Genomic DNA, 26,915 nt, shown 5'->3' on the forward strand with positions numbered 1-26,915 from the left:
AACTTAAAGTATGTTTCGGGAACCTTACACGGCAAATTCTAAGCAATACTCACCCTTATTTTGAGATTCGTTTTCGATCGCAAGTTATTCGAATTCGAGAAGATTTGATTTTGAGATTCGAAAGTTTGCTGATTTAATCGAAAGTTCATTTAAAAAAAAAAACTGAGTAAACTTTGAATTTCGGATGATTCGAATCAAATGTTATTTTTGTGTCGCTCAGATATTTTTTAGTGAAAAACATGTAAGTTTTAACAATTTGTATACGATAATTAAACAAAATGAAAGGGCACAGTAGGGAGCAAAAAGAAGTCCTGATAAGGTTGATGGAGGAGAATCCGGAGGTAGCAAAGGGTTTTCTGTAAACCGTGTAGATGCTGACCGGTTTTGGAGAGATGCTGCCGTAAAGCTCAATAGCCAACTCGAATGGATTTGATGCACAACTTATCCTTCTTCTATTAATCTGTTCTTCACCATTTTCACTGCTCATAAATAAAACAATAGATGCTAAAATATAATTTTTGTTGGAACAAATTCAAATTGGTTTTCTTTTGTTTTTTGAAAATTCACAGGTGTGATCAGATGTGTTTGAAATAAATAGTGGAACCATTAGTACGGAAACGTCATTTTGATGATTCCAGATGAATAATTGAAAATCTTTGATTCAACATTTATGTACATTCAATAAAAATAACTCGAATAGTCAAATCAAACTCTAGTATTTCACTAGACAATATTCTTCTTCATGTCAATAAACTTGTATTACGGTTCCAAAAAAATAAATTCATATTTTCGTTAATTTATAAAATAAATTGGATGGCGCAACAGCCTAGTGACTTACAACTCTCAACCATTTCTGTGTGCATGCACTGTTGTCAGAAATGGAAGGGACCTACAATTTTAGGCCGAATCCGAACGGCTAATTTGAGAAAGCACTTTTTCATGACAAGAATTACTCTTGAAGGATTTGTCAATTCCTCGCAAGAGGCAGTTCCCGCTCAAATTATTTTTTTTTTTAATTAAGGTGGCATAGCAGGGATTGAACCCAAGACCCTTTGCATGATAGTACAACGCACTAACCATCATGCCGTGGGTATCGTTAATAAAAAACATTATTTCGCTTTATGATTTTGGAATATGTAGGATTATTTTCCGAACATTCAAATCAAAATGTCAAATCATTTAGAACAGCTGATCTCCAAAATATACGTCATTTCGGTTCATTTTCTGCAATGAATATTTATCATTCGAATCTCAAAATAAACAAAATTCATTCGAACGAATAGATTTAGTCACTCGAATCAACGTTCCTAAAATAATCATGATTAAGTTGTGTAATCTTGCCCAAAGAGCATATTATCTTTTGTTGTAGTTTTACTACCAAATATTTATAATTGAGGTTAAAAGGTTTGATATTCCTCTTTCCGAATTACAGGGAAAACTCTGCGGGAGTGGCACCTAGTAGCTATAGCGAAATGAGCGATTGCAGACTTTACCTTTGCATATGGCTGCGGTCAATCTTATGTTGGATATGATGCCCCGAATAGATACCTTACTGAATAAATTAGATACCTTTAAAGTCCTTCAATTGTTATTTCAAATAACATTTTTTATATAAAAATTTGAAATCAATTTTCAGGAAAGTTCAAAGTCAAATGTATGTTGAATCAACTGTTTTTTCAGATAGCCATAAATATCAAAAATTCTTGGATAACTTTGCATTTCAATTTTGATATTCACAATGTTTGTATGAGCTGTTCTTTTAAACTTAAAAGCGGATTTACATATATTTGCATCTGCATAATGCAGAAAAATAAAGAGAGGAACATATATTTTTCAAAATATTAAAGCAGGAGAAAATACACCAGTGGTAACTCTTTTTGCGTCCTATAAAACACTATAACTTTTTGATAGTATTGTGTTGTAGCAAGCCGTAACGAAAATGTAATGAAATAAATAAAAACACCTAGCAAAAGCTAAAAAGTTGTAAGGAAATTGAAAAATATTTTCATACAACCAGACGCCTTAAAAAAAATTATAGCAAAATCGGATGAAGATTATTGTGAAGAACATGTTCATCTCCATTATAGTACCAGTGCTGCCACAAAGTTGCAAATGTAACAAAATCTTTACATTTCTTCTTTATTTTTATTTTGTTTACTGTGTTCTATTTATTTATTTTGCATCCTCTTTGTCTGCAGACTTCGAAGTGTAAATGCATACAAATCCACAATGAAACACCACTGAAAAAATATCCTATAATACCTTATCTATCTAAAATTCATCGTAGCCTCAATTCGAAACGAAGGAACTTATCTTTTGGACACAAAATATAATTATTGTTACATTTAACTTCATTAAAATATTTTTTGTTACTATACTGTTTCGCTCAAGTTTTTGAATAACACTAAACTAAACAATTTGAAGAAGTTCTATTTGCGAACACATAATCTCCCCTATACGGAACATAAAAATACGAAAACAAACATACCTAAAACTTGTTTGAATAATCTTTTCTTAGCCACTAGCCGATACATATCATCGTACTCACTCTGACATTTGAATTGAACAGTTACAAGAGCGAGAAAGAAGTTTTGAATAAAATCAGCGCGGCGGTTGAATTTCGCATTTCGTTTCCCTGTCAAAAACAAGAACTTGAATCTTGAAAAAAATACGGTTGCAAAGCGTTGTTTTCATATCTTTTGTTTAACTTACATTATTTTCTTGTTCTAAAATAACTTTAAACTTATTAATTATTTGTCTATATAAAGTAATAACCGAGTTCGAAATAAAAAATCTACTTGAATTAAACGATATAAGTTGTGTAGCAAATAAATTCATTACTGTTTTGTTTTGCTCAATTTATTAAATTTAAAAAAGGAGAAAGAAACATCTGTCGTCGGATCCTTGGAAAAATTTGCTAGAGGTACAAGGAAGATGAATCCCAAGGAAATCTATTATTCAGATAAATACTACGATGAGGAATTTGAGTACAGGTAAATTGTTATTTTGAAATGTATTTGTTAAACTTTTACTATAGAGGGATTTTCTTTAAACAGGCACGTTGTCCTTCCAAAGGAACTGGTTAAACTTGTGCCAAAGACTCATTTAATGTCGGAAAATGAATGGCGAGCGATTGGCGTGCAACAGTCCCGTGGATGGGTGCACTACATGATACACAAACCCGAACCTCATATTCTACTCTTCCGCAGACCCATTGAAACAAAGTAATCTATCCATAAAAATGCCATCAGTTTTCGGAGATATGAAGTAGCTAGTGCCGCGCAAGAAACAAACAAAAGAAAATCTCCGAATTGTAAATATACATACCATCGGCCATCTGTAAAAGAAAGAAAACTCAATTTAGTATGCAGAAGAACAAGTAGTATTCTCATCATATTATTTTATTTGATTTAAGATCAGTTACATTTATATATTAATTTAAATAACTTAAGGCTCTAATTCATTCCTGAGCAAGTGGTACTTTAGTGTCCCATTTTGATCACCTCGGTGCCATTTAATCAGTTAATGACACTCGCTCTAGGTTACTTTCGTATAGCAGAGCATAGCCTTTTGAATTCCCTAGTAGTCTGCTATTAAGGTGCCATACATTTGTATTACGTTATGTTGCCTTAAAACCAAAACAAACAAAAAAAGTACATTCTTTTAAAATAAGCATTATTTGTCGACGGTCTTGATTTTTTGTGTCGAATCGATTTTATTATGTATAAGATTTATTCGGTTCACTTTGCATGTGATTTAATTGTTACCTTCAAACAAAATACTGTAATTTTAAGATAAACAAAAAAAATAAAGCAACTTAAAACAAATTAAGAGAATATTTATTTACTCCATGGTTTTGGAAATAGCTTGGATAAGTTCTAAGAAAGGGGATTCTATCACATCAAAGAAAAGAAAATGCTTTTGTGACGCATAATCACAACCTCGCCAGTTTATAAAAATAAAAAGGAATCACCATGAAATAAAAACCCGCGGAAATTTAAATCCGTATTTAATTTTTACTTTTGACGGAACTCGTTCAGAGCTGTTCTTCACTTCCTAGTTTATATATTTGTTCCCTTTGAATTTTTTGGTCAAGGTCCATATCTGATTTCTGTGTTGTGGTAGTCAAATTGTAGAACAACGAGCCTTCCCCAAAGTCTATATCCAATATTAGTTCATTTGGAAGTTGCCCTTCGTTCCGCTCGGATTTTCAATAATGTAAAAAAATTTGGGTCAAATCAATTGAACGCCAACATCAGATGAATAAGTACAAATTTAGGCTGAATGTTTAAACTAATGGACAGAATAGATATATTTCCCGACACTTAATAGTTAAATATTTTATTTAGTTATACTGACAAATTACCATTATTTAGATTTTGACCTCGATTCAAATATTTACGTGATTACATTAACATTTATTCTATACCGTGAATATGTACACTATTAAAACAAAATTCGTTTGATGTGCACTTTTATTTTACAATTTTTTTTATAAGTTAAAATTAAACTTCCAAATGATAAGGAGTTATAAAAGCTTGAATAATGCGTTAAAAAATCGGGAGAAGTTTAGCTTAGTTTTCAAAGGCATAGATTAGTAAATTAAATTTATATGCCTTTTTAATGTTTACAGCAATAAGATGTGGGCAGGTTTAATTATCGATATTAAATAATGGAATTGTAGTACCCGTGGCATGATGGTTAGTGTAGTGGACTGTCATGCAAGGGGTCTTGGGTTCAATCGCTGCCTGTGCCACCTTAATTTTAAAAAATTAATTTTCGCGGGTACTGCCTCTTGCGAGGAATTGACAAATCCTTCAAGAGTAATTCTTGTCATAAAAAAGTGCTTTCTCAAACTAGCCGTTCGGATTCGGGATAAAATTGTAGGTCCCCTCCATTCCTGACTACATTACTCGCACACAGGAATGGTTGAGAGTTGTAAGTCACTAGGCCCTGGTTCACAACGGATTGTTGCGCCACCCCATTTAATTTTTTAAATAATGGAATAAATTGAATAATGAGTAAAATTTGTTTGATTGACCAATTTATTAGATTTTAAATAATTTTTGGGTTTCATCAGGATATTTTGGTAACACGTTCTTTTTTGCAAATAAAAACCTTATTCCATAATTTTTCCTGCATTTCGTTCAATCTTTCCAACTTCTTCAGGGTTAATTTATAGAATATCTATAAATACAATTTTAAATTGATGTAAAGAAAGGAAAATATGCTGACATAATTTATGTTATAAAAACATGAATAAATTATTTTTAAAAAGAAAGAAAAAAAATTGAAAACAATTATTGAATACTATTTTCTTAAAGCCTGTGCATATATTGTTATAGTATTATTTCTGTATTTTTGCAAATAAGTCAACAATTATTCAAAATTATATTTAATTAAGCCAAATAAACAGAATTTTCTCCATGAGTCTACAGTTGCTATGAGTTTGTCTTTTTCAATATTATTATTTGCAAACTGTCAATCAATGTTTAGAAAAAACTTTAAAAATTGAACATATATGCTTAGTTAAAACTCATTCCGGAGTCAATTATCAAAAATGTACCTCTTATTTCTTTGTTGTAATTATAAACCACGGGATACAATATCAATCAAAATAGTCAAAAGTACCAAGTTTAACACACAAAAAGCAACATTATTTTATACACTTGAAATAAAATTAAAGAAATGAAAAAAAAAAAACACAATGTTGTCCAACAGTAGATGACCCATAAGCGGACGCCACCTGACACATTCTCATGCGAATAAGGCCGGATCTGTCCATCTCAATTAAATTGAAAATAACGTCAAGCTCGTCATGTTCATAGTATATGCAAAGTTCAAATTTACTTTCAAATAACATTAAAGAATTTTTTCGAGAGTCTTCACTCACATTTAGTTTATGCCATCATCATCACACAATACATGTATTTGTATGTATCTATGTAGGATGCATAATGTACAATCATGATCGGTAATGTTTTATATTGATATGCAACAGGGGTAGCTTCACAAAATTACAGTTGTAAAATGCTGGGAAGAGTATGACACCCTTTGTTTACATACTATAACCTGCTATAATATTTATTTTACTTGTTTTTATAACTATGCATACGACACGAGTAAATATTGTTCAAAAGGCAAACAAGAAACAATCCTAATAAATTTTGTAAAATAATATTTATTTCAAATTAAAATTTTAACTTAAGCATGTCTATATTTATAGTGTAATAATAATGTGGCACTTAGCCAACATTATAAGATTGAACGAAACAGTTATCAAATATTGGAATAATATTAAGTAACTATAGCTTACAAATCTTAATGTAGATCTATCAACATTAAATAATAAATAATTCTTTTTACTTTGCCCAGCCATAAATGGTTAAAAACCTCTGATTAATAAAAAAACAATATTCACTATTGTAACGCAGAAATGACAAGGTCATTTTACAAAATATAAAAACAACAAATTAATCTAAATAATTCGATGTAAAGTATATTAGACTCGGTCTACGCCCTGCCTTAATGTAATTTTGATTGTCAAACATCACTTCTTGAAAACTGAAAATGTATTCCTTTGTCAAATTTGGCTATATACTGTCGTTAAATTCAAAACAACAAGAAATAACTTTTGATTAAACTATGTATCCGTAAAGTAGGCATCAAGAAGTAGATACACCCCCATACACAAATTTAATAAGTGAGTGTGAGGGCGACAAAGTTGTGGTCTTTGGGACTAATGTACCTAGATCGAGTTTACTGAATGAATACTGACATCGACATCAACACACAACCACCAGCAGATGAGGTGCCCAGAGATGCTGGGGCATAGCTTATGGCCGGCTCGCAGCGGGTAAGGCAAACGAGGAAACCCATTGATTTGGAGTGGGTCGCGCGTTTTTTTTCTAGCGAAAAAGCAATGCTATTGCTATACTTTGCCTGCGCGCTGAGTTTTATTTTGTTGAAAAAAAGCTTAAGCGAATCGCAATAATTGTAAACAATCAACCAAGAGCAGCGTGAGAGCACCCTCAAAAAGCCAGACGATACCCGAACGTAATACGTTCTGATTTTGATTTTTGCTGTTTAGTACAAACTGATGTCTCGTTGAGTGAACTCGTCTTTAACTTATACAACTTAGTCGCAACTGGTTAGTAGCCTTTCAGTATAATATAGTAAATTATGAAATTTAAAAAAGAATATAATTAACAGTTTTTTTTTGCATTTTAACAAGTGTGTTTTTTTTTACAAACCAAAACTATTAAATAAGTAAAAAGAATTTCTGTTGTAAATAATCATTAATATCGAAAGTTGAATTTAAAAAAATCTGAAAATAAAAACTAACTGTCGTTTTGTTCAAAATTAAGTGTGAAATAATGTTTATGATAAAACAGAATTAAATACTAGCAAATCCCATTTTCTCGTTTAAGTATTCTAGAAACACTAACAAACGTATACCAGTGATAAATATGATGAATTGACTTACATTAATTGACTTTAATTCCGATTGAGTGCCTTTACAGCAATCATAAGCTCAAAGTAAATTTTATTTAATTAAGTACTATGCCTAAAATAAAAAAAACACAAACTTATCACCCCCTTGAGATGTGTGTTCCTACTCAAGATACAATGAGTGATCCCATCCCATATACTTACTATAATATACCTAAGACTTGAAATAATTTGCAAACTGCAGGCAGCACATGCCACACAAATAATACAGTTTTCTCTTGATAAGACTTATTGATGTTTGTTGTTTGTTTTTCAATGAATGAAAATCTACCGGAAAAATGCAACTCTAATATGGTTTAAAAATACATTTGAATAGGAAAATTATTTATTTTCTTGGTAAAAGTGCCACAAACTACTAGAAAAAAACAAAAAAGCATAAACATTTCGTTTTTGTTGCACATCATGGAATATTTGTCTATTTTTAATTATATTGTGTAATAAATAACAATTTGATGTCAAAAACTATAACGAGTTGCTTATTTTAATTACATATTTTTTACGATAGCTTCAAACTACCTTATGTGTACATTAAGAAATAAATAGTTGATGGTTCTTTTGGAAACAGGAAACGACAACAAATTCATTTTTATTCGTTACATCTTATTTGCATACAAGCGTTAATAACACGTGCAATTAATTATCATAAGCTTACTCTTAAACATGTTGAAATCAACTGCGCGACAGTTTTATTTACTTTCGCATCCAAAAAGCTAAAAATAAACAAAAATAAACTTAAACTAAAACTAAAATCTCTCATCTCAGCAAACTTGGGTGCATAAAGTGTAAAATTAACAAAATTACAACAAACAAAATGACAATAATAAAACTGTCGAAGCTTTCGGAGAGGCAGAGGTAGACATGAATATGAAATACGACCGACGGTCGATCTTAAACAAAAAATTTCGTCTACTATAAGCCCACTTGAATATACACGTATAGAGCATCGGAAAAGACACCTGTTTCATAATCCTTTGGTCGCTAAGAACTTTCGTCGTTCAGTATTGTTTGATTTGGTAATAAATACCTATCAACAGTTGAACCAACTTAACAATGAACTTATTGGTATTTTAAATGTTCTTATGTTCACTCGAACAAATATATATGGTATTTATAACAAATAATGTTGTAATTATTGTAAGCAATAGTTATTATTAGCATATGATTATTATCAAATTGGATTTAGCACCAATGATTTTTTTTTCCATTAGGTATATTCAAGGCAATCAAAAAACACGTTCTCTCGTTTAATTATGACATAATAAAATCAAGTATACAATTGTTCAACTTCTCCATTCAAAGCATTTTAAAATTAATAATCTGTTAAAATGTACTGACTAAGTAGTGCTTTACATTGTTTTCATTAACACCACTTAAATGTTATTCTTAAAGTTGATTTCTATTCATGTATTCAATTCATTCAGTCTTGATATTGTAGATCAAAAATTGTCAATTCAATTATAAATAAATAAATAAAATCTTATAAAACAATAATTTGTGATACTGATGTACGAAACTCACATACTTAGAATTGTTGTGACTGTACTTTTAAAATTTTGATAAAAAAAAATAAATGTGGAATTAATAATGGTACTCCTTCTGTTCTCATAGAATACCTATAGACAAAATAAAAGAAGAAGATGATAAATACCTCTCAATAGCAACGCCATCTCTCAGATTATGAGTGCATCTTGAGTGAGAAGTGATGTGCTTAAGGAGGTACATTTATTTTTTCTGATTCCATCCTCTTATTTGCAAAGTATGGGATTTGTTATTAGGGTTTCTTCATAAAATCGACCTATATATAATTTAGTCCGTACTATTCTTGCCAAATGATCACAGTCTGTATCTAGTTTTTGTATCTTTTTTTAACTAAACTTAAAAAAGATTACAAAGGTGACGTAAGATATTTTACACATCTCTATCGTACATTCATCAATGTACACAATTACATATGTATATACTGACTTTTGAGGATAGTAAAGGGTTTAAAAGTGGCTGTGTTTTGAAGACGAATGTGTAAATAAACAATTTACTATTTTCGGTTCTTAGTTAGTATACATATTTAGCACCTATCTAACATAGAGTATAATAATTGAGATATTAACTATTTAAAGTTTGCTAATTGGCAATGCATATTATTAATTTAAACGATAGTGATCAACTGTTAAATTATGTACTTTTCGTTGTTAATTCAACATTTTGTATTTTGTTATAATTGATTTGTATAAGTTTTTATTTGAAATATTAATTTGTTATTAGTTTAAATTGTAGAAATGTCTGCCATTTGGTTTAACTATTAATTTTTGTTCTTCAATGTTACAATAATAAATTATAGAGTAAAGTTTATTTTTCTGATAGATTTTTCATATGTATAAGTGAGTGCTTAATTGATGATGAGAAAATTGTTTCAAAGAATTGACAAACGATTGTACAAACGAAAAGTTATAATACATTATGTAAAGATCATTTTTATACTAACCAAATTATTATAATATGTACTTGGGATACATTTCAGTGTTGTATTTCATCAAAATTGAAATGTTTCTATAAATTGTAGGCCAATTAACAATTCGAAATCATTACTTTTTCTTTGTTCCTAGGGAAGCCGGTGATATATTACACGAAGGCCCAACTAAGATTCGTCATCACTTTCACTTGAAAATATATCGTTTATTTTTTACGTCTTTTCGTTGTCAATACTTGACCAGAACTGAGTTTCCTGTCGCAGTTGCAAATATAATACTGACAAATATGTGAATTGTATTTTTTTCCATTTTATGAAAGAATTGGCAGTATAAAATTTGTGGCAATTGTGGAAAAAATACTTGACAGTTATCATTTCATGACAATTTTTTGTATAAAACTAAAATATGACGCTTTAGGGTGTTTTTTTTTATACAATTCTTTAAATTGTCAAGTTGTAAATAACAAACTTTCACCTGTCGGTTTTGTCAATGGTTATGAAATAGGTTCCAGATCAGTCTGACAATAGCTGTTAACCAGTTGACAATAGCCAAATATCAAATATCAATATAAATTGATTATTCAAATGGTTAGTAAATTCACAAAGACTTATGTACATAGGTTTTATATTGAATATAAATTGATTATTCAAATGGTTGGTAAATTCCCAAAGACTTACATAGGTTTTATATTGAATAGGTCACTATTTCCCCAGCATTCACTTTTGTAGCTACAATTTTTTAACAAGTAAAAACTTACGCCATTACTAAAAATAGAAAATAGATCTTAAAAATTGTCTGAAATCGTCTAATTGGTGAAGTTATTAAAGTCGTACATACATACTAGCTGGAAATTTGCAAATAAGGTATGGAAACTTTTATGAAAAGGATACGGTGACGGTTCTGTAGGTCATTTGGCATACTATTTTCTTAACAATTAAACAAAAATCCTTTGACCTTTTAAGCAACACTGATTTTTAACTTCCCATAGGAAGTTATTGTAATGGGTCCGATTTGTCAAATTGAAAATTTTGACATTTCTCGACGTTTCAAGGTCCCTAGATTCGAAATAAAAGATTATTAGAAAGATGTCTGTGCGTGCGTGTGTAGGTACGTTCGTACGTTCGCGACGTTTTTTTCGTCGTCCATAGCTCAAGAACCAGACGAGATATCGATTTCAATTTTGTTATACAGATAATAAAGCAGAAAGATGCAGAAAGGGCTCTCAAGAAAATTGCGTGGGTGGTTTTTTTACCATAGCAATTTTAAAAAAAGGTGAACATTTTGGTAAACCCTAAATATCTTAAGAACAAAAAATGCTAGAGACTTGAAATAAATTTTATATAATATATTGTAACGAGATACCAAAGAAATATATTTAAAAAAAAAAACAATCCATTTAACGATTTTTTTATAAATCAAAAAAACTGAAAAAAAAATTTGTCACCTCCAAAATTTTACGACTAAAATATGATTTCATGTCCAAAACAATTTTGTGCAACGAAGGATAATGTTTTTGACATCTGATAAAATTTTGAGAAAAATCGAATTGACAGTTTTTTTTAATAAAAAAAAAGAAATCTAAAAAAAGCATTACTCAAAGTTGGTAATTGAATATCGATTCAAATATCTTTTCAAATACTTGAAATTTAGGCTTCAAACTTATTTTATTTTATAAGAAATATTGTTTTCAACATTCTGAAAAATGTTGAGAAAAATCGAATTCACAGTTTTTTTTTACAAAAAAATAAAAAAATTTAAAAAAAATTAATAAAAGTTGGTAAAAATTGATTTTCGACTCAAATATGTTTTCAAAAATTAAAAATATTGGCTTCAAACTTATTTTATTTCAGAAAAAATATTGTTTTCGATATTCAGTAATTTTTATATAAAAATCCAACAGTCCGTTTTTTCATAAAAAAATAAAATCTACAAAAAATAGGAGCTTCAAACTAATTTTTATTATAAGAAATATTTTCAACATTCGATAAAATTTTGAAAAAATCGATTACAAAAAATAAAACTACAAAAAAAACAATACTAAAACTTGGTAAAAATTTACTTTCGACTCAAATAGCTTTTCAAAAATTAAAAATATGGCTTCAAACTTATTTTATTTCACAAAAAATATTGTTTTCGATATTCAGTAATTTTTATATAAAAATCCAACGTTTTTTCATAAAAAAATAAAATCTACAAAAAATAGTACGCAAATTTGGTAAAAATTGATACGAGTACATATAGACAAACTTTTAAGCAAGACAAATCGACAGTGTGCGTCGCATCCCAGCCTCTTTTTTGTTTTGTTTTCAAATATTAAAATGAAAATTCTTTTATGATAACATGTATATTATTAACAACTATGTAAGGAAGGACTTCTCACAATCTCAAATGACGTTTCTGGCTATATTGTCACACAAAAGAAACAGGTTCATACTACCTACATAAGTGACTTAAAGGAATATCAAGTTTCTAGTATGGAAATTTGACTGGAAAGATTGTCTCCCCTACAATCAAGTTAAGTCTACTTACATATGTCAAAATGTCAGCTAATTGTTTTTTTTTCTTTCAACTGCAAGGCGAACTTCATATTAGTGTAAAAGTGTTCTTTGTCATATTGGAAAAGTAATAAGAACTTTTTCGTTACGACATCTGAAGAATTTATTAGCTACCTTGGTCGTAATCCCTTTATAGTAAATGAGTCTGCTCAGTGATAAGTTCACACGATTATAAGAAACTGCACCGTATGCCTGTATCTGTACTAAGCTTTTAACCTTTGTTCCATGAAAAACATTTTATTTTTTTTTAAATAAACACCAGGTCTTTGAGTAATTTTATAAACTGAGAACATTATTACATTAAAACATTTTATTGTTTTAAATAAACAAGAGGTCTTTGAGTAATTTTATAAAAAGCGAACATTATTACTTTGTTGTCTGTTTTTCTATTTGGTCCAATTTTTCAAATAAAAGGATGCACCTTTCATTCATTTCATTCAAAATTGTATACAAACATGTCTAAAAATTCACCTTCTAGACAAATTAATAGAAACATAATAAGTGAATTTATTTAAAAATAAACTTATCTGAGAATTCAATTTATTTTTCCAATGGACACCAATTTAAAAAAAAAAATAAAAATCCTCTCATTTTAGCTGACTTTTGGGTCTCATCATTATATTTAAGTGTAATTCTTGTCTAGAGATAAGAAGCTGCAATTTTTGTTTTTCCGTTCTGAATACGAGCATCAATTCATGAAGAAGTAGTCTATTTTGATAAAAAGGCAATATAATATTTTCTTATCAAATTAGCTTTATTTGTATTGATGACCTCATTTTATTGAGCGATTTAAAAAAAATCCCTTAACAACGATGTGTTCCATATATGCACATATATATTCATATACGTCTTTTCAACCTAGACAAAACCGGATATCTCAATATTTAATCATGAACGAATATTTTTTAAAAGTCTAAATTTTTATCAGCTTGATTATTTAGAAAATTTTTTGAACATTTGCTAAGGTAAACCAGTGAAAAAGATAGTTTGGAGAAGGATTAAGTAACGATTTGAAACATTTTATTTAAAATTAACAATTATAATTATATCATTTTTAATATCATATTACATATAAATCGGAAGAAAATATGATGAAACTCTTAGTATTTATCGAACCTGATTGAAATGAATGCACGATAGTTTCAAATAAATAATAAAATAATTTGATTAATCAACTCTTTTGTAATGACTAATTACCTGTAATGACACATTTTTCCGAAACTTTGTATTGATGTCTGTGCATTCAAATTTTGAATTCAATAAAAGACTAATGTATTAGGATTGCATTTTTTTACTAGCATGTTATGTATTTTGCTTTACTGAAATAAATTGAGGCGTTTATTTTCTAATATCTCTTTGTTTTTGGAAAAATGTATTTAAGTCTATTTGATCTTTGAAATCTGACATTTAAACCCCAATTTCTTCATTAAGTTTCCAATGTACATTGTTACACAAACAATTGTAATGTGTCTTTCTACCAAAAGGACTACTATTTGTTTTAACTCATATGTAGGTTTTGTGTGCTTTCAAGGGATGATTGAAATCAATGTCTGAAATATTGTCAAATATTAAGATACATATATTTTAGGTGATTCAAAATTCTAAAATGCTTTGAGCTAAAAGAAAAAGTTCGAGAGATTTTAATACGAATATGTACTAAAGTCCTGTCTAACTTCGTGGCAATTTCTACCAATACTAACTCGCTTAAAATGTATAAATATACAAATCAACAATTTATTTTTCTTTAAAAATAATCAAAAATCTTGAAAAATTACCAGAAATTAAAAATTATTCCAAACTATGGATAATTGTGATAAGAGTTGAAACTTGAAACAGAATAATGACATCATTACTTTAAAAATAATTACATTTTACATACACATACTTTATTTCAAGGGTTGTATGATTTTGTTCTTGAAATGTTTTCAACTTTAAACATAATATAGTTAAGTCAGTTGTAACCAGATAGAAACAGTTTAAATTCTTCTTCTATTGGAAGTTTCTACATACATACATATATATAAAGTTAAGGTTTGTCAAGGATTACGTGATTAGTATTTTAATTTTATGTTTTTTCATATAGATAGCGAAATAGACATAAGAACACAAACAATCAATTAATCAATGCAAGACGGATTTCTTATACTATGTACATATGTAAGATAGTGTACCCATTACTTACGAGTACATAGTTCTGATTCAGGAAAATTTATAAAGAACATGGTAGCATACAAATTGATATACGAGTACAAGCGATTTGGTTAGTATCTATTATACTTTGGAATTTATTTATGCTTAAATGTTATAAGAGTTTAGTCATGATTAACATATTGGCAAAGGTATAGAGAAAAAAATATTCTAACAGCCAACAACATGAAAAGTGAAGTTGTTTGCGTTAGCATTAATACTACCCCGGGGCGTATACGTACTTTTTTACGCAGTAATTTTTTGAAAGACACAATTTTCCTATCTATGGATAATGGACATTAAGTTGGTTGGAGTTGGCTGGAGGACCTCTTATTTTTGTATTACTTTAACATAACAATATTACACATACTAGTCCTATTTTAAATTGTACAAGAATTGATAAGATTCGGAAGACATTTAACATTGCTAATAATAAAAATTAAAGTTCATAGTATAATTGAAGCATTATGATGTGATTGTTTATACACATACAAGCAGTTTCATCTTAACCCAGAGTACATAGCAAATATGTTTGCCGAGTACTTTCATAATGCCTTTGAAATATGTTCTTACCATTTAAACAATACTTTTGCTTTTGATGGGTTTTACCCATTCTAATTCGATTGAATTCAGTGTTCCAGTGTTTAAGTTCCACATATTTTACTCTTAACTCTAATGCCTCAAGATACTCTTATATTAGTTTTACTATCTTCCGTCCGTCTATGTCTCTTTAGACATAAATTATCAACACTTAAAGTCCGTTTAAAGAAAATTCCTGAGATTTTGCTTAAGATTTTCTCCATGGTCTAATTGGATTACCTTGCCACCTCGTGCTCAACATATTCAACTTATAAATCTTCAATCTCCAACTAGTCACAGAGCGTATCTACAATTTTGATTTATTTTCGGGATAATCAATGGGTCAATTTCATCTTGATTGAAATTCATAGCAGGTTGGCATAATTTGCGAAGGCAGTAGTCAACTTGAAACCTCTAATTTATAGTAAATCAAACTAACGAACTAACAGTTCCTTAAATCTTTTGATTATTACAATATTTAAGTAAATAATAATTCCAGCAACAACAAAGCAAAATCACTTAACTTTAGACAAATATTTTGTATTCTAGATAATCCATAATGGAGATTAGATGTAAGTTTTTCTATTCTTTTTTGTTTTGTTTTAAGGAATGTGAACCGTAAATACCTTATAATAATAAAATTATTTAAAAGTACAATAATAAAAGTTTAGAACTCCAAAGTTTCTATATTCTAGTAATAGTTTTATAAAACAAACAAATATTAAAATTACCTGCTCACAGAATAAATTTGTTTACATAATTTTAGCTGTAAGGCTCTAAACAGAGGACTGACAATTTTAAATTAAACTGTAGATGTAGAATATTAAAATAGTAATTCGAAGGTTTTTTATTTATCTGACAGTGTTTTATAAGTATATAAAATATACATATTAACAAATTAGCTCACAAGGCTGAAATGCATACACACATTATGTAAAAGTATATCTCAAATACACAAAAGTAAACAGACTTAAAACTAAACTCAAATATAAACACAATTAAAAAGTAATTATTAGAATCCGTTTGACAATATATTTTTTGTATCATCATTTAATTTCTAATGCACATGCGACCTAATTAATATGATCTTTACTATTAAGCGAAAAGTTTCATTAAATAACATCATACAAAAATCCATACATGCTACGTACATACCTAAATATTGTGAATAATTTATTTATATAGAGCAAAACACTCTCAAGAGCGTCTATTACAAATTTCTTGATATACAAACAAATTAACTGCTCATTTTTTGCATATTTTTGAGTTTAACAACAAAATATGCAAATAGAAATGTATTTTCATCAGCTTTAGCTTTGGCTAATTTTAATTTAGATACAATCGAAAAACATGGATAGCACTTTGCCCGTTAGAAGATCATTAATATCCTATCACATTTCTCCCTAAGTTGTATCACTCTCCACAGCAAACAAATAAGCGCAAAGCTAGAACAGTACATTTTCTGTCATTCATTATGCGATAGTTGCATGGGAGATGGAACGCAAACTTGCACCCACCTCAAACCTCACCCTTTTATAGACTAGGATAAAAAAAAGGCAGCTGTTATCATCCGGCTTAGTAATAATGGATAATAGGTTATATGATATGATCCAACTACTAACTACACAGAGACGATGAATTGCACCCAAACACACATGAGAGATGTATCCATCTATTTTTATAAGCATGAAGATACATTTGTGAATACAAGCAGCACAATTTATTTGATTATAATGACAGTGATGATATGATACTGTCAAGTGAACTTTGTTTTGGTAATACATTTGTGATGGTAGTAGACTTTCAATAGAAAAAAAAATGATAAGCTAGCTTTAGTCTTGGACTTCTAGATTCATTCAGCAATACCGTTTCGCAGGCTCCAGATCGGTCGTGTCTATCTCTGGAGATCAAAACATTACATTAAGTAAATCTATATCGTACTTCGACTTTAACAAAGGGCTTAACTTTTAAATAGAGCACTGCTTTGAAGACTAACTCTATTATTAAAAACTATGTTCTAAGTTTAAACGAACTAAAATTAAGAAAACGTATCTTGAATAAATGTAGAAATCAGTTTGATATTTCAGATAAGGGTTTGTAAGTTTATTGCCTACTAAGCGCATAAACTAACCAACGAACGAAATCTTGAAAAAGCATTTTAGTGTTTTCGGAGGGATAGCAAAAATTGATCGAACAAACAACATGACTCGACCAAAGAATAGTTCCAAATTTAAAGGGTTCATGCAAGAGAACTCTTTAACTATACTAACTATAATAGGTGTTGCAGTTGGAATCATTGTAGGACTGATACTAAAAAACAGCACGGGACCATGGACAAAACGTGAAATTATGTACATCGCATTCCCGGGAGAGCTGTTTTTAAGGTAACTTTCTACAAAGAATTCTTCTAATCAACAAAATCAAAAAAAAAAAAAAGACAGTAACATAATCTTCTATACAAAAATAAAACATTCAAATGAAAATATTCCAGGATGCTGAAGTGTTTAATTGTGCCATTGTTAGTTTCGTCGATTACAAGTGCCATTGGTTCTTTAGATTTAAGTATGTCCGGTCGTATTGCAACAAGGTTTGTTAAATCGTTTTATTTCTGTTTTTATTTTTAAATTTGTATGCATGCATTTTTGATTGAAACACTATTTTTTTTTAAATAGAGCGATCGTGTACTATTTCCTTACAACTGTATCTGCAGTTATATTGGGTATTGTGCTTGTAACAACTATACGTCCAGGACAAGTAGGACAGGTAGATGAGTTTATGACTGACGATGTCGAAAAGAACTCAAAAGTTCTTACACCTGATACTTTAATGGATCTCGTTAGGTTGATATAAACCTTAAATAATTCGAAAAAACCATTAAATATTTAAAATTAAAATTGTTATTTAACAGGAATATGTTTTCGGATAACATAGTTCAAGCAACAATGTTTCAGGTAAGATATAACTTTTTTAATTTGTATACATTTTATTTTTACAAAAGAGGAAGTGATATGTTTATAATACATTGGATAGAACAAATTCGTCACCCAATATTATATATATGCAAACTGAGTCAATTAGTTAAAACATAAATACATTCGTCCAATTATCCAATAAAAAAAAATTCGCGGTTCGAAGTTCAACAGCATCAATTTCAATTTGGCTTTACATCCATCACCACTATGCCAGTAATTCAGTATTCTCCCACCATATATTTTTTAAATCAGCACTATTCACTGAAGAGTAAACATATAGCAAGCAAATTTTAAGTACACACTTTAATATGTTGTACATTTATTCATTTTATCCCCAGTCTTGGCCGCAGAATGATGCATAATAAAATTTGCTTCCATGTAGCAAATAAGCTGAATCTTATTTTTTGTGTAGTTACTACACATCAGATTTAAATAAGCTAACACTTTCAACGACATACGGTCGCATTAAACCATTAAAACAACTGTTTTAGAATTCTGGAATGTAAATAACTAAAGGGTGTAAGCATTGCCTCAATCTAAAATGCACGTACCGACGTAGGAACATTTTATGACGCTACACTTACTCAATCAACAAGCGAAGATTAAATAATTGCATTTTACTATTAATAAGATTTACAGCGATTTCGTTCATCATTGTTTTACTTAAGGCAAACTTTCAAGTTAATGAGCTTTAGATTTGATAACTCTAGAGTTATCGTAGAACGATAGTTGAACTTTCTTTTTATACAGTAATTTCTTTCTAAACTCCCTAGTTTAAGCCTAGTACGCTGCTGATGCGAAACGAAATTTCCCATACAAAAATGACATGACGAAATCATACACGAAAAATTTCGCTGTGCTTTTCGTTTTTCAGTACGCTGCTGAACAACGAAATGTGTCATTTTAGTGGATAGCTGTACTAGATTTTTTAGTACAATTCTCCACTCTTTTCGTTCTCAATTTAATTGCCCGGTATATTAATTGCTTGCGAAATTTTGACGTTTAATTTATTTATTGGAAAAAATTGTTTACAAATCAAAATTGAAAATTGTTTACTCGTGAATTTCGGTGTTTTTGTTTTCCACAGCTGACAGAACTCTACACAAATATTTTTCCGTTGTGGTTTTCGTTTTAATTTCGCTCTACACTTGGAGACCACCGAAAAATTTCGTTTCGCATCAGCAGCGTACTAGGCTTTAAAATGAAAATTTGGCCTATTTTAGAATTTTCAAATATCCCTGTGATATTTTTGAAAATGAAACAGAAACTTACAGTTTCATAATTCAATTTCTATTAAAATATAATGTAACTTGATTCATATTCGTATTGTTATCGTCACCATTCTCAATATCTTGGCAGTCGCATTGATACTGACTTTAAAAAGTGGAGCACACTGCACAAGACTTTTTTGAAAACTCACACTTCATATTAAAGTAACATACAAACAATTAAAAATGTATAGTATTTGCAAAATGTTCTTGATTGTTTGTTTCAATAGTTATGCAGCTAAATTAACATTTAAGGAACCACTTATTTTATGATTTTAACTTCGGTGCAAAGGCAAAAACTTGGGCTTTTAATTTTATTTTTCTAAATATTACAACACCTTGAGTTTTCAAAAACAATTGTTTAAATGTTTGATTCTTTTTTTTATGATTAGGGATACAAACCGCATTCATCTTCAAAAATAAGTGTTTATACTCTGTGTTACTCTTTCAACCATTCTACTTTAAAAAATATAATTTTTTCTTGAACGAATTAAAGCAAGAAAATTCCAACTTCACTTCAGATATGTACATATGTTTAAACAAAATTCTAATATTATTTACATGCAAAATCAACAAAACAAATCAAGTTTGATAATAAAAATCCTCAAGTCATGTTCAACTAAGACTGAACAAACAATTGAAAAAAAGGTTTAGTTAGGTTTCTTACAATTCTTCGAATATAACTGCTTATTTAATTCAAATGCAAATACATCTCCATTATGATTTGTTTGGGAAGATGATTTCATATTATAAGAAAAAACTTGTACAAAGATTAAATAGATCCAGTCTATTTTTGAAAACCCTATTCAAAATGTAATTTTTTGATAGAGAACTGAAATATGTCATTATAAATATAACAAGTGTATGCTGTCACTTATTGGATTGAGTGGCACTTAATTTTCACTCATAGAGTATTGGCACCACTTTCAAGGTCTGAGTAAACTGCACTTTAGAACACAGCATGGAAGACTTATGTCCCATTTACATTTCAACTAGAATTGCACTTACAAACATTGATTTCAATTCTGCTTATTAATCAAAAGTGCTATACATGTACTTAAGTTGTATGCATTGCAAAATTAAATTGGATTTTTGAATTTTATCAAAGAAATTTGTTTGACATTAATTCTGGCGTTTTTCCAAACAAAATTCTGGCGTAATTTCCGGGAGCCGCAAAAGCAAGTGGCACAGTCCGGTTAAAACCGCTATCGTCCATATCCACATCTTCCAATCCGGGCTTTACAAAGTTCGTTATTATCTCACGTAAGCGAACACCTGTCATAGAAACTGTCTGACCGGCCTTATTTTGGCCCGTTGATGCTGCCAGCCCATAAACTTCACAAAAAAGTCACTCTTTGTAGTTGCATTGGTTTTTCACTGTTTGCCCAAATGCGTCAATTCTGCTTATTGACAAATCCACTGAGGTTAAAAATTTACCCAATTAAACCACTGAAGATGATTTTCTTCGAAAATTGATCATCCTCCGTTGCCATTTTTTGCCACTATTTTGACCATTAAAGACGCTTGAGGTGGTCAAGAGGCTTTTAGTGATGCTATATTTTTTTGCACAAACTTTCACTGTTTAGGAGAGTTAAGATGAACCGTTTTTAATAAAAAGGCAATTATTATTTCTTTATTAGGCAAATAATTGATTCAATTTCTGGATTAGATAAGTAAATTGTTAAATATTTTTAAAATTGCTGATTAGTAAAATTGCTATTAATATCTATTTTCAATTAAAAACTTATCGTGGTTTGTTGAACTTATTCTTTTTTTAGATCAAATTCAAGTAAGTTTCTAAACAAGTTGTAGAATGTAAATTTATTCTCACTATCAAACCGAAAATATTCGTTTCTTCTAAATTGTAATCTAGGCACATATCTACATTTGAAAATGTCATTATAGAAAGACTAAAATAAATATAGGTAGGTTTTATTTAAAATATACCTTGTTATTGAAAAATACCTTGGTACTTCATTCAATCATACATCACTTAATTATTGTGTAGCAATAGTTTAATAAGGTAAAGTACATACGAGTACGATATATGCAAATGAGTTTTACTTGTAAATTGTTATAGTACCTAATAAACGCATCTACCTACAACTTGATAATGATATGTGATTTGCATTATTCATTAAAAAGTTGCTGCAATTAAGCTACAAAACGAATTAGAGATCTCAAGTGCAAACATACAAATATTTTTTTTAAATGCTATTACAGATTTTATTTGAAGAAATTAAAAAAAGATCTTTTAAAAATATTAATCTATTTGTTTAATTACAGTATCGGACGGAAATAAGTGCTCCTAAAAATATCACACAAAAGGATTGTAAGTTCTAAAATAGAGAGATTAAGTTAAGTTCACAGGGTTGACAAATTGAACAACATTGTCAGTTTTGTCACTAAAACGAAGCTGTCCCATTTGTGTATCTTGGAATCGTGTAAACTTTTATCTTAAATGATAACATTGTCAGCCAATGGGCAGGCTTAAACGACAAGTGTCGTTGCATTCTAATTAGAGCAACTAAATTGAAAAATTGACTAGAAAGTTACTCAAAACAAATTTCGCTACTATCAAGTCAAGTCTACTTATGTCAAAATGACAGTTAAACATGTTTTTTTGTATTTAACTGAGAGCTGAACTTTAATACTGAACCTGCCCATTGTCAAACGATATGTTTGTAATTAATAGTTTTTTAATTGTCATTTACTATACATCTTCTGCGGGAATCCAAAGCTTAGTCAGCTAACATTTGTCAAAGAAATCGAAATACTTTCAACAAAATCTACCATACGTTAAAAACTGTTGAAATTTATCTATCTATTGCAAGTTCATTGGCAACTTTTGCCATATTACTGACTTACTGACTAATATGACAATATTGTAAGATCCCCCAATTGTGTGTACTTAGCTTTATGTAATATTTTATGATTTTTAATTTATTCCTATTTTATTATTTATAGTGCCGATGGAGTTATGGGAATTCAGTGGAAAGTACAAAGATGGCTCGAACGTTTTGGGCTTGGTTATGTTTAGTATCATACTTGGAACTACCATTGGCCGAATGAGGGAACAGGGAAAGTTGTTGCAAGAATTCTTTACAACTCTTAGTGAAGCCATGATGATTATTACTTCTTGGGTTATTTGGTAGGAGAAATTTTTATATGAAATTTTTATATTATATTGTTTGTTTTCTTTTTTTTAATAGGATCTCACCTCTTGGTGTAGCTTTCTTGATCACAGCCAAAATTATTGAAATGCATTCTTTAGTTCTTGTTGTTCAACAACTTGGATGGTATTTCCTTACAGTTATGTTAGGTTTAATTCTTCATGGATTTGGTAATTAAATTGAATTCTACGAGATAGAATTCACTAAAATTTGTGAATTTATTCGCTTCAGGTACAATTCCACTTTTGTTCTTCTTGGGAAGTGGATCTCTACCTTACAAGTACATTGGAAAGCTCAGCCAAGTTTTGGCTACAGCTTTCGGAACTGGCTCAAGCTCTGCAACAATGCCATGCACTATTAAATGTCTCGATGGCATGGGTATGGATCCACGTGTAACTAGGTTTGTCATTCCAGTTGGAGCCACAATTAATATGGATGGTACTGCTCTGTATGAGGCTGTAGCTGCACTTTTTATTGCTCAGTACAGACAAGTTAGCTATTCTTTCGGAACTGTAATAGCTGTGAGGTATGCAACTGATATTTTGATATTCATTAAAATTTTATAAAACCTGTATTTATAATTTTTTTTTTAATTATAGTATTACTGCCACTGCTGCCTCGATAGGCGCTGCTGGTATTCCACAAGCTGGTCTTGTTACCATGGTCATGGTTTTAGATACTGTGGGGCTGCCAGCCAAGGATGTTTCCCTCATTATTGCCGTCGATTGGCTATTGTAAGTGAAATACCTACTCTATTTTCAGAATGATTTTGTAAAGCGTCTAATTTTGCTTCTATAGGGATCGTTTCCGTACTACAATCAACGTGATGTGTGATGCTATAGGAACAATTCTCGTAAACAAATTATCAGTGAAAGATCTAGAAATAGCTGACAGGGTAATATTTTTTTAAATATTGAGTTTTCATAAACATTTGAATTTGTTATTTTTTTCAGAATGCTGCGGATCCTCATGAACTGGTTGAACTAAGCAATGGACATGAGCTAAAGGATTAAGAATTGAGATTTGTTTCACCATAAATGCGATCATATAAATATGTAGCCACAAAATCCAAGTCAATACATAAAGCGAACTTTGAGATGTAAATATTAAAATCAAGTTATTAAAATTAGTTGTTATCTCCGTAAATGAAAACAATATTATAACATTATTAATATTTAACAAAAAAAAAAGAGAATCGTTACAAGCGTGTTTGCTATAGTTTGTAAAATGTATTCGTTTAAAGAAGAACCCTTATACAATCATATATCGTGTATACATATTATTATAAATTAATGCATACTTTTTATTTTTATATATTTTTTAATAATAGCAACAAAATAATGAGTCGTTGTTTTTAAAAGTACATTAAGTCAAAAAATCAAATTAAAGATGACGTAATAATATTTTAACAAAATCGTTTTTAAAAAATGGGATTGAAAATTAAAGTTTTTAAGCTTATTCCACTTTTAAATAAAACGACTCGAATATTATTTTTTAATTAATGTGTTCGCATTTCATATTTAATTGTACGCAGCATTGAACTTGTTTTTTGTTGTATGCATATTTTGTTTGTACAAAAAATAGTTTACACCATGACAAAATTAATGTTTTGAAAAAAAAACCAAACAAAAACATACTAAAAGTTCTATTTGAACTTGTACATATACTTAATAGTATAAGAAATCAAAAATGACAATAAAATAAATACAATATTTATAAAGCAAACTTTGAACGTTTTGGCTCATATTAATGAAATTTAAGCACAACGATTATTTCGGGATCTAAAATTATGTATGAGCCTTTAAGGTTGATCATTTTTTTTTAGTATTTACTTTATTCTTCTTCAACTTACTTCAATCTCACAGAGTTAAATCCAGGTTGATACAACTTTGCAAACAAAATGTATCCATTTTTCCAATTAATTAAAACGTGATGTTAAAGAAAATCTTTAAATAATAAGAATCATAACAATTAAATGGATTATTCGATTCTATTGGAAAATTATATTCTGTTTCTGGATTTAATTTTACTCAAAGCCATAAAATTCGATTTCATTTTTTGGATTGCATTCATTTAAATGCTTCCCCAAAAAAGAAATAACGAAATTTCTGGGAAAAATAAAATTAAAATAATAATAAAGCATGAATAAACAAAAGCATTCCAAAAAAGAAAACTTTTTTTTTCAAAGTGCTAAAAAATATACATATGCAGGTAATTTTATCTACATATTTTTGTTTTAATTAAGTATCAAAGATTTAATTGTGTATTTCACATCAAAGCAATGTTCTTAGAAATAATATGTGTTCGTAGTTGATAAGATAATAATTAGCAAATGTTCTGTTTTGCACATTTTAAAGTGCTAATAAGTTACTCAGTTAAAAAATAACATAAATATATTAAAGGTTGAATATTTGTTAAAAATATTATCATAGTGCATAAAGCAGTAAAATAAATAATATCTGCGAATAAAATGTTAAAAATTATCCATTCAAGCTTAAATTTTAGTTTAGAAAAAAGAAATATACATACATAAATACATGCATACATGGATATTAGTTTTTAGCCCAGAATATTCAATTTTAAAATTAAACTTACTCTCAATGGATTTTTAGGCAATTGTTTCTTACAAATATATAGCTAGAGATTTAATAACAATAAAATAAAACGAAATAGACATTCAAAACTTTTGCACATTAATTCAGAAGCAAATGTTAAACCAAATTATTTGTTTACACTAGACTTTTCAAATATGGAACTCACAAATAAAATAAGTACGTCAATCAAAATGATATCTATAGAAGACAGATCAGCAGGGTCTGTACCCCTGTTACCTTAACACCCTCAACATTTATTTGAGGTGAGTTAAAGAAAACTCTCTTAAACTGTCCCTTTGTCACGTTGGTGAAATCGTACGAGTGGTGGATAAATATTCAAGATGGCGTCCACTGAGCTGATTAAGGAAAAGGTGAGGGTCGATCTACCACCTGCCACGGGTGCCCCCAAATCAAATTCAAACACAATATGTTTACATTGGAAGTATTTATGTTTTAGAACTGTTATGAGAATTTGAGTGCTAAATTGGTGTAAGGCACTGTTTTGTATCACATTTGGTATTTTTAATCGATCTTAAATAATATTTTTTTAATTTGGGACATAAAAAGGAAAGAACATTTTTTTATTAGCTTAATTATTTCATAATTTGTCAGTAATGTATTTTGCTATATAAATGTAAATTTATCAGACAAAAGTATTAATTATGGAAAACATAAATGTATGGGCCACCAAAGTAAAGTGGTGGTGTAACTTATTTCTAAGTTACTAACTTCTATAGTTAATTTTCTGCTTATCAAATTTAAATAGATTTTAAAAATTTTATAATCAAGGTTAAGACTTTGAAAAATAAATTATTTTGTTTAACTACCTTCCCTTAAAAATGTACGTTAATAAGTAACTACCTTCAGTTATCAATTTGATTTTAAATAAAGTTCTAAAACCGTGGTTATTTTATTCTGTAAGATTCATAAGAGGACATGTAAAAAGAATTATCAGCACTCTAGAGGATATTCTAGATCAATCCAAAGCTAATTTAAACACCAGATCAGATAAAAGATTGCTCATTCCACCTACATATGTATATGTGACTTTTACTTCTTCACCTATTTAAATTTTTGGGAACGCGAGGCTGCAAGAAGTAAATTTAGTTCAAAAATATTTACAGTCTCCAAAAATGACTTTTTATAGGGCCTTGTCAAACTTCTAGCCCTGAAAGAATGAACGAACAAATAAATAAATAGATATGGATATCAGCATTAGCCGACGAGGAAGAAGGAGAAAAGTAAAAGAATTCGAAGTGAATTCACTCAAGCTGCTGACCTATCAAATAACATTTTCCAAATCGTTCAAACAAAGTTTATGCCTGAGCTTCTTATAAAGATTTGAGATTTGGCAATTGTACTAAAAAATCTGCTACATATTTACGACGAATTTTAATGATCTGGAAGATATAAAATCATTCATGAATTCAAAATTCAATTCAATTCATTCAAAATTCCCCTTGATCTAATACGTTTATTCAATCTCTCAGTTTTATCAATTAAAGAGAAGAGTTTCAAGACAAATTGTTTTCAACGATATAATTTACCAGTTCAGCAGAATAAAGATACGAAAACATTTATAAAGTGATTGGAAAAAACTATAATAACTA

General features: G+C 29.2%; 2 protein-coding genes across 5 annotated transcripts; both read left to right on the forward strand.

Moving 5' to 3' along the window:
• The first annotated feature begins 2,598 nt into the window (after positions 1-2,598).
• On the forward strand, positions 2,599-3,838 carry LOC129939925 (cyclin-dependent kinases regulatory subunit). Its single transcript, XM_056048108.1, has 2 exons — positions 2,599-2,993; positions 3,057-3,838. The coding sequence occupies exons 1-2, from the start codon at positions 2,935-2,937 to the stop codon at positions 3,226-3,228; spliced, it is 231 nt and encodes a 76-aa protein (XP_055904083.1). The 5' UTR covers positions 2,599-2,934; the 3' UTR covers positions 3,229-3,838.
• Positions 3,839-6,997: 3,159 nt separating this feature from the next.
• On the forward strand, positions 6,998-25,385 carry LOC129940868 (excitatory amino acid transporter 3). Of its 4 annotated transcripts, none has more exons than XM_056049384.1 (12): positions 6,998-7,150; positions 17,386-17,682; positions 17,790-17,885; positions 17,971-18,138; positions 18,207-18,249; positions 21,825-21,870; positions 22,506-22,689; positions 22,751-22,881; positions 22,943-23,237; positions 23,311-23,445; positions 23,510-23,606; positions 23,665-25,385. In XM_056049384.1, exons 2-12 carry the CDS (start codon positions 17,501-17,503, stop codon positions 23,722-23,724), a joined length of 1,437 nt encoding a protein of 478 aa, XP_055905359.1. In that variant the 5' UTR covers positions 6,998-7,150; positions 17,386-17,500; the 3' UTR covers positions 23,725-25,385. The 4 variants fall into 4 exon arrangements, with proteins under 4 accessions (XP_055905359.1, XP_055905360.1, XP_055905362.1 ...); XM_056049385.1 differs by having other exon boundaries at positions 7,000-7,150; positions 17,373-17,682; XM_056049387.1 differs by having other exon boundaries at positions 7,013-7,150; positions 17,366-17,682.
• Positions 25,386-26,915: the final 1,530 nt, after the last annotated feature.

Source organism: Eupeodes corollae, chromosome 1, assembly GCF_945859685.1.
Source record: "Eupeodes corollae chromosome 1, idEupCoro1.1, whole genome shotgun sequence".
Classification (NCBI taxonomy): Eukaryota; Metazoa; Arthropoda; class Insecta; order Diptera; family Syrphidae; genus Eupeodes; species Eupeodes corollae.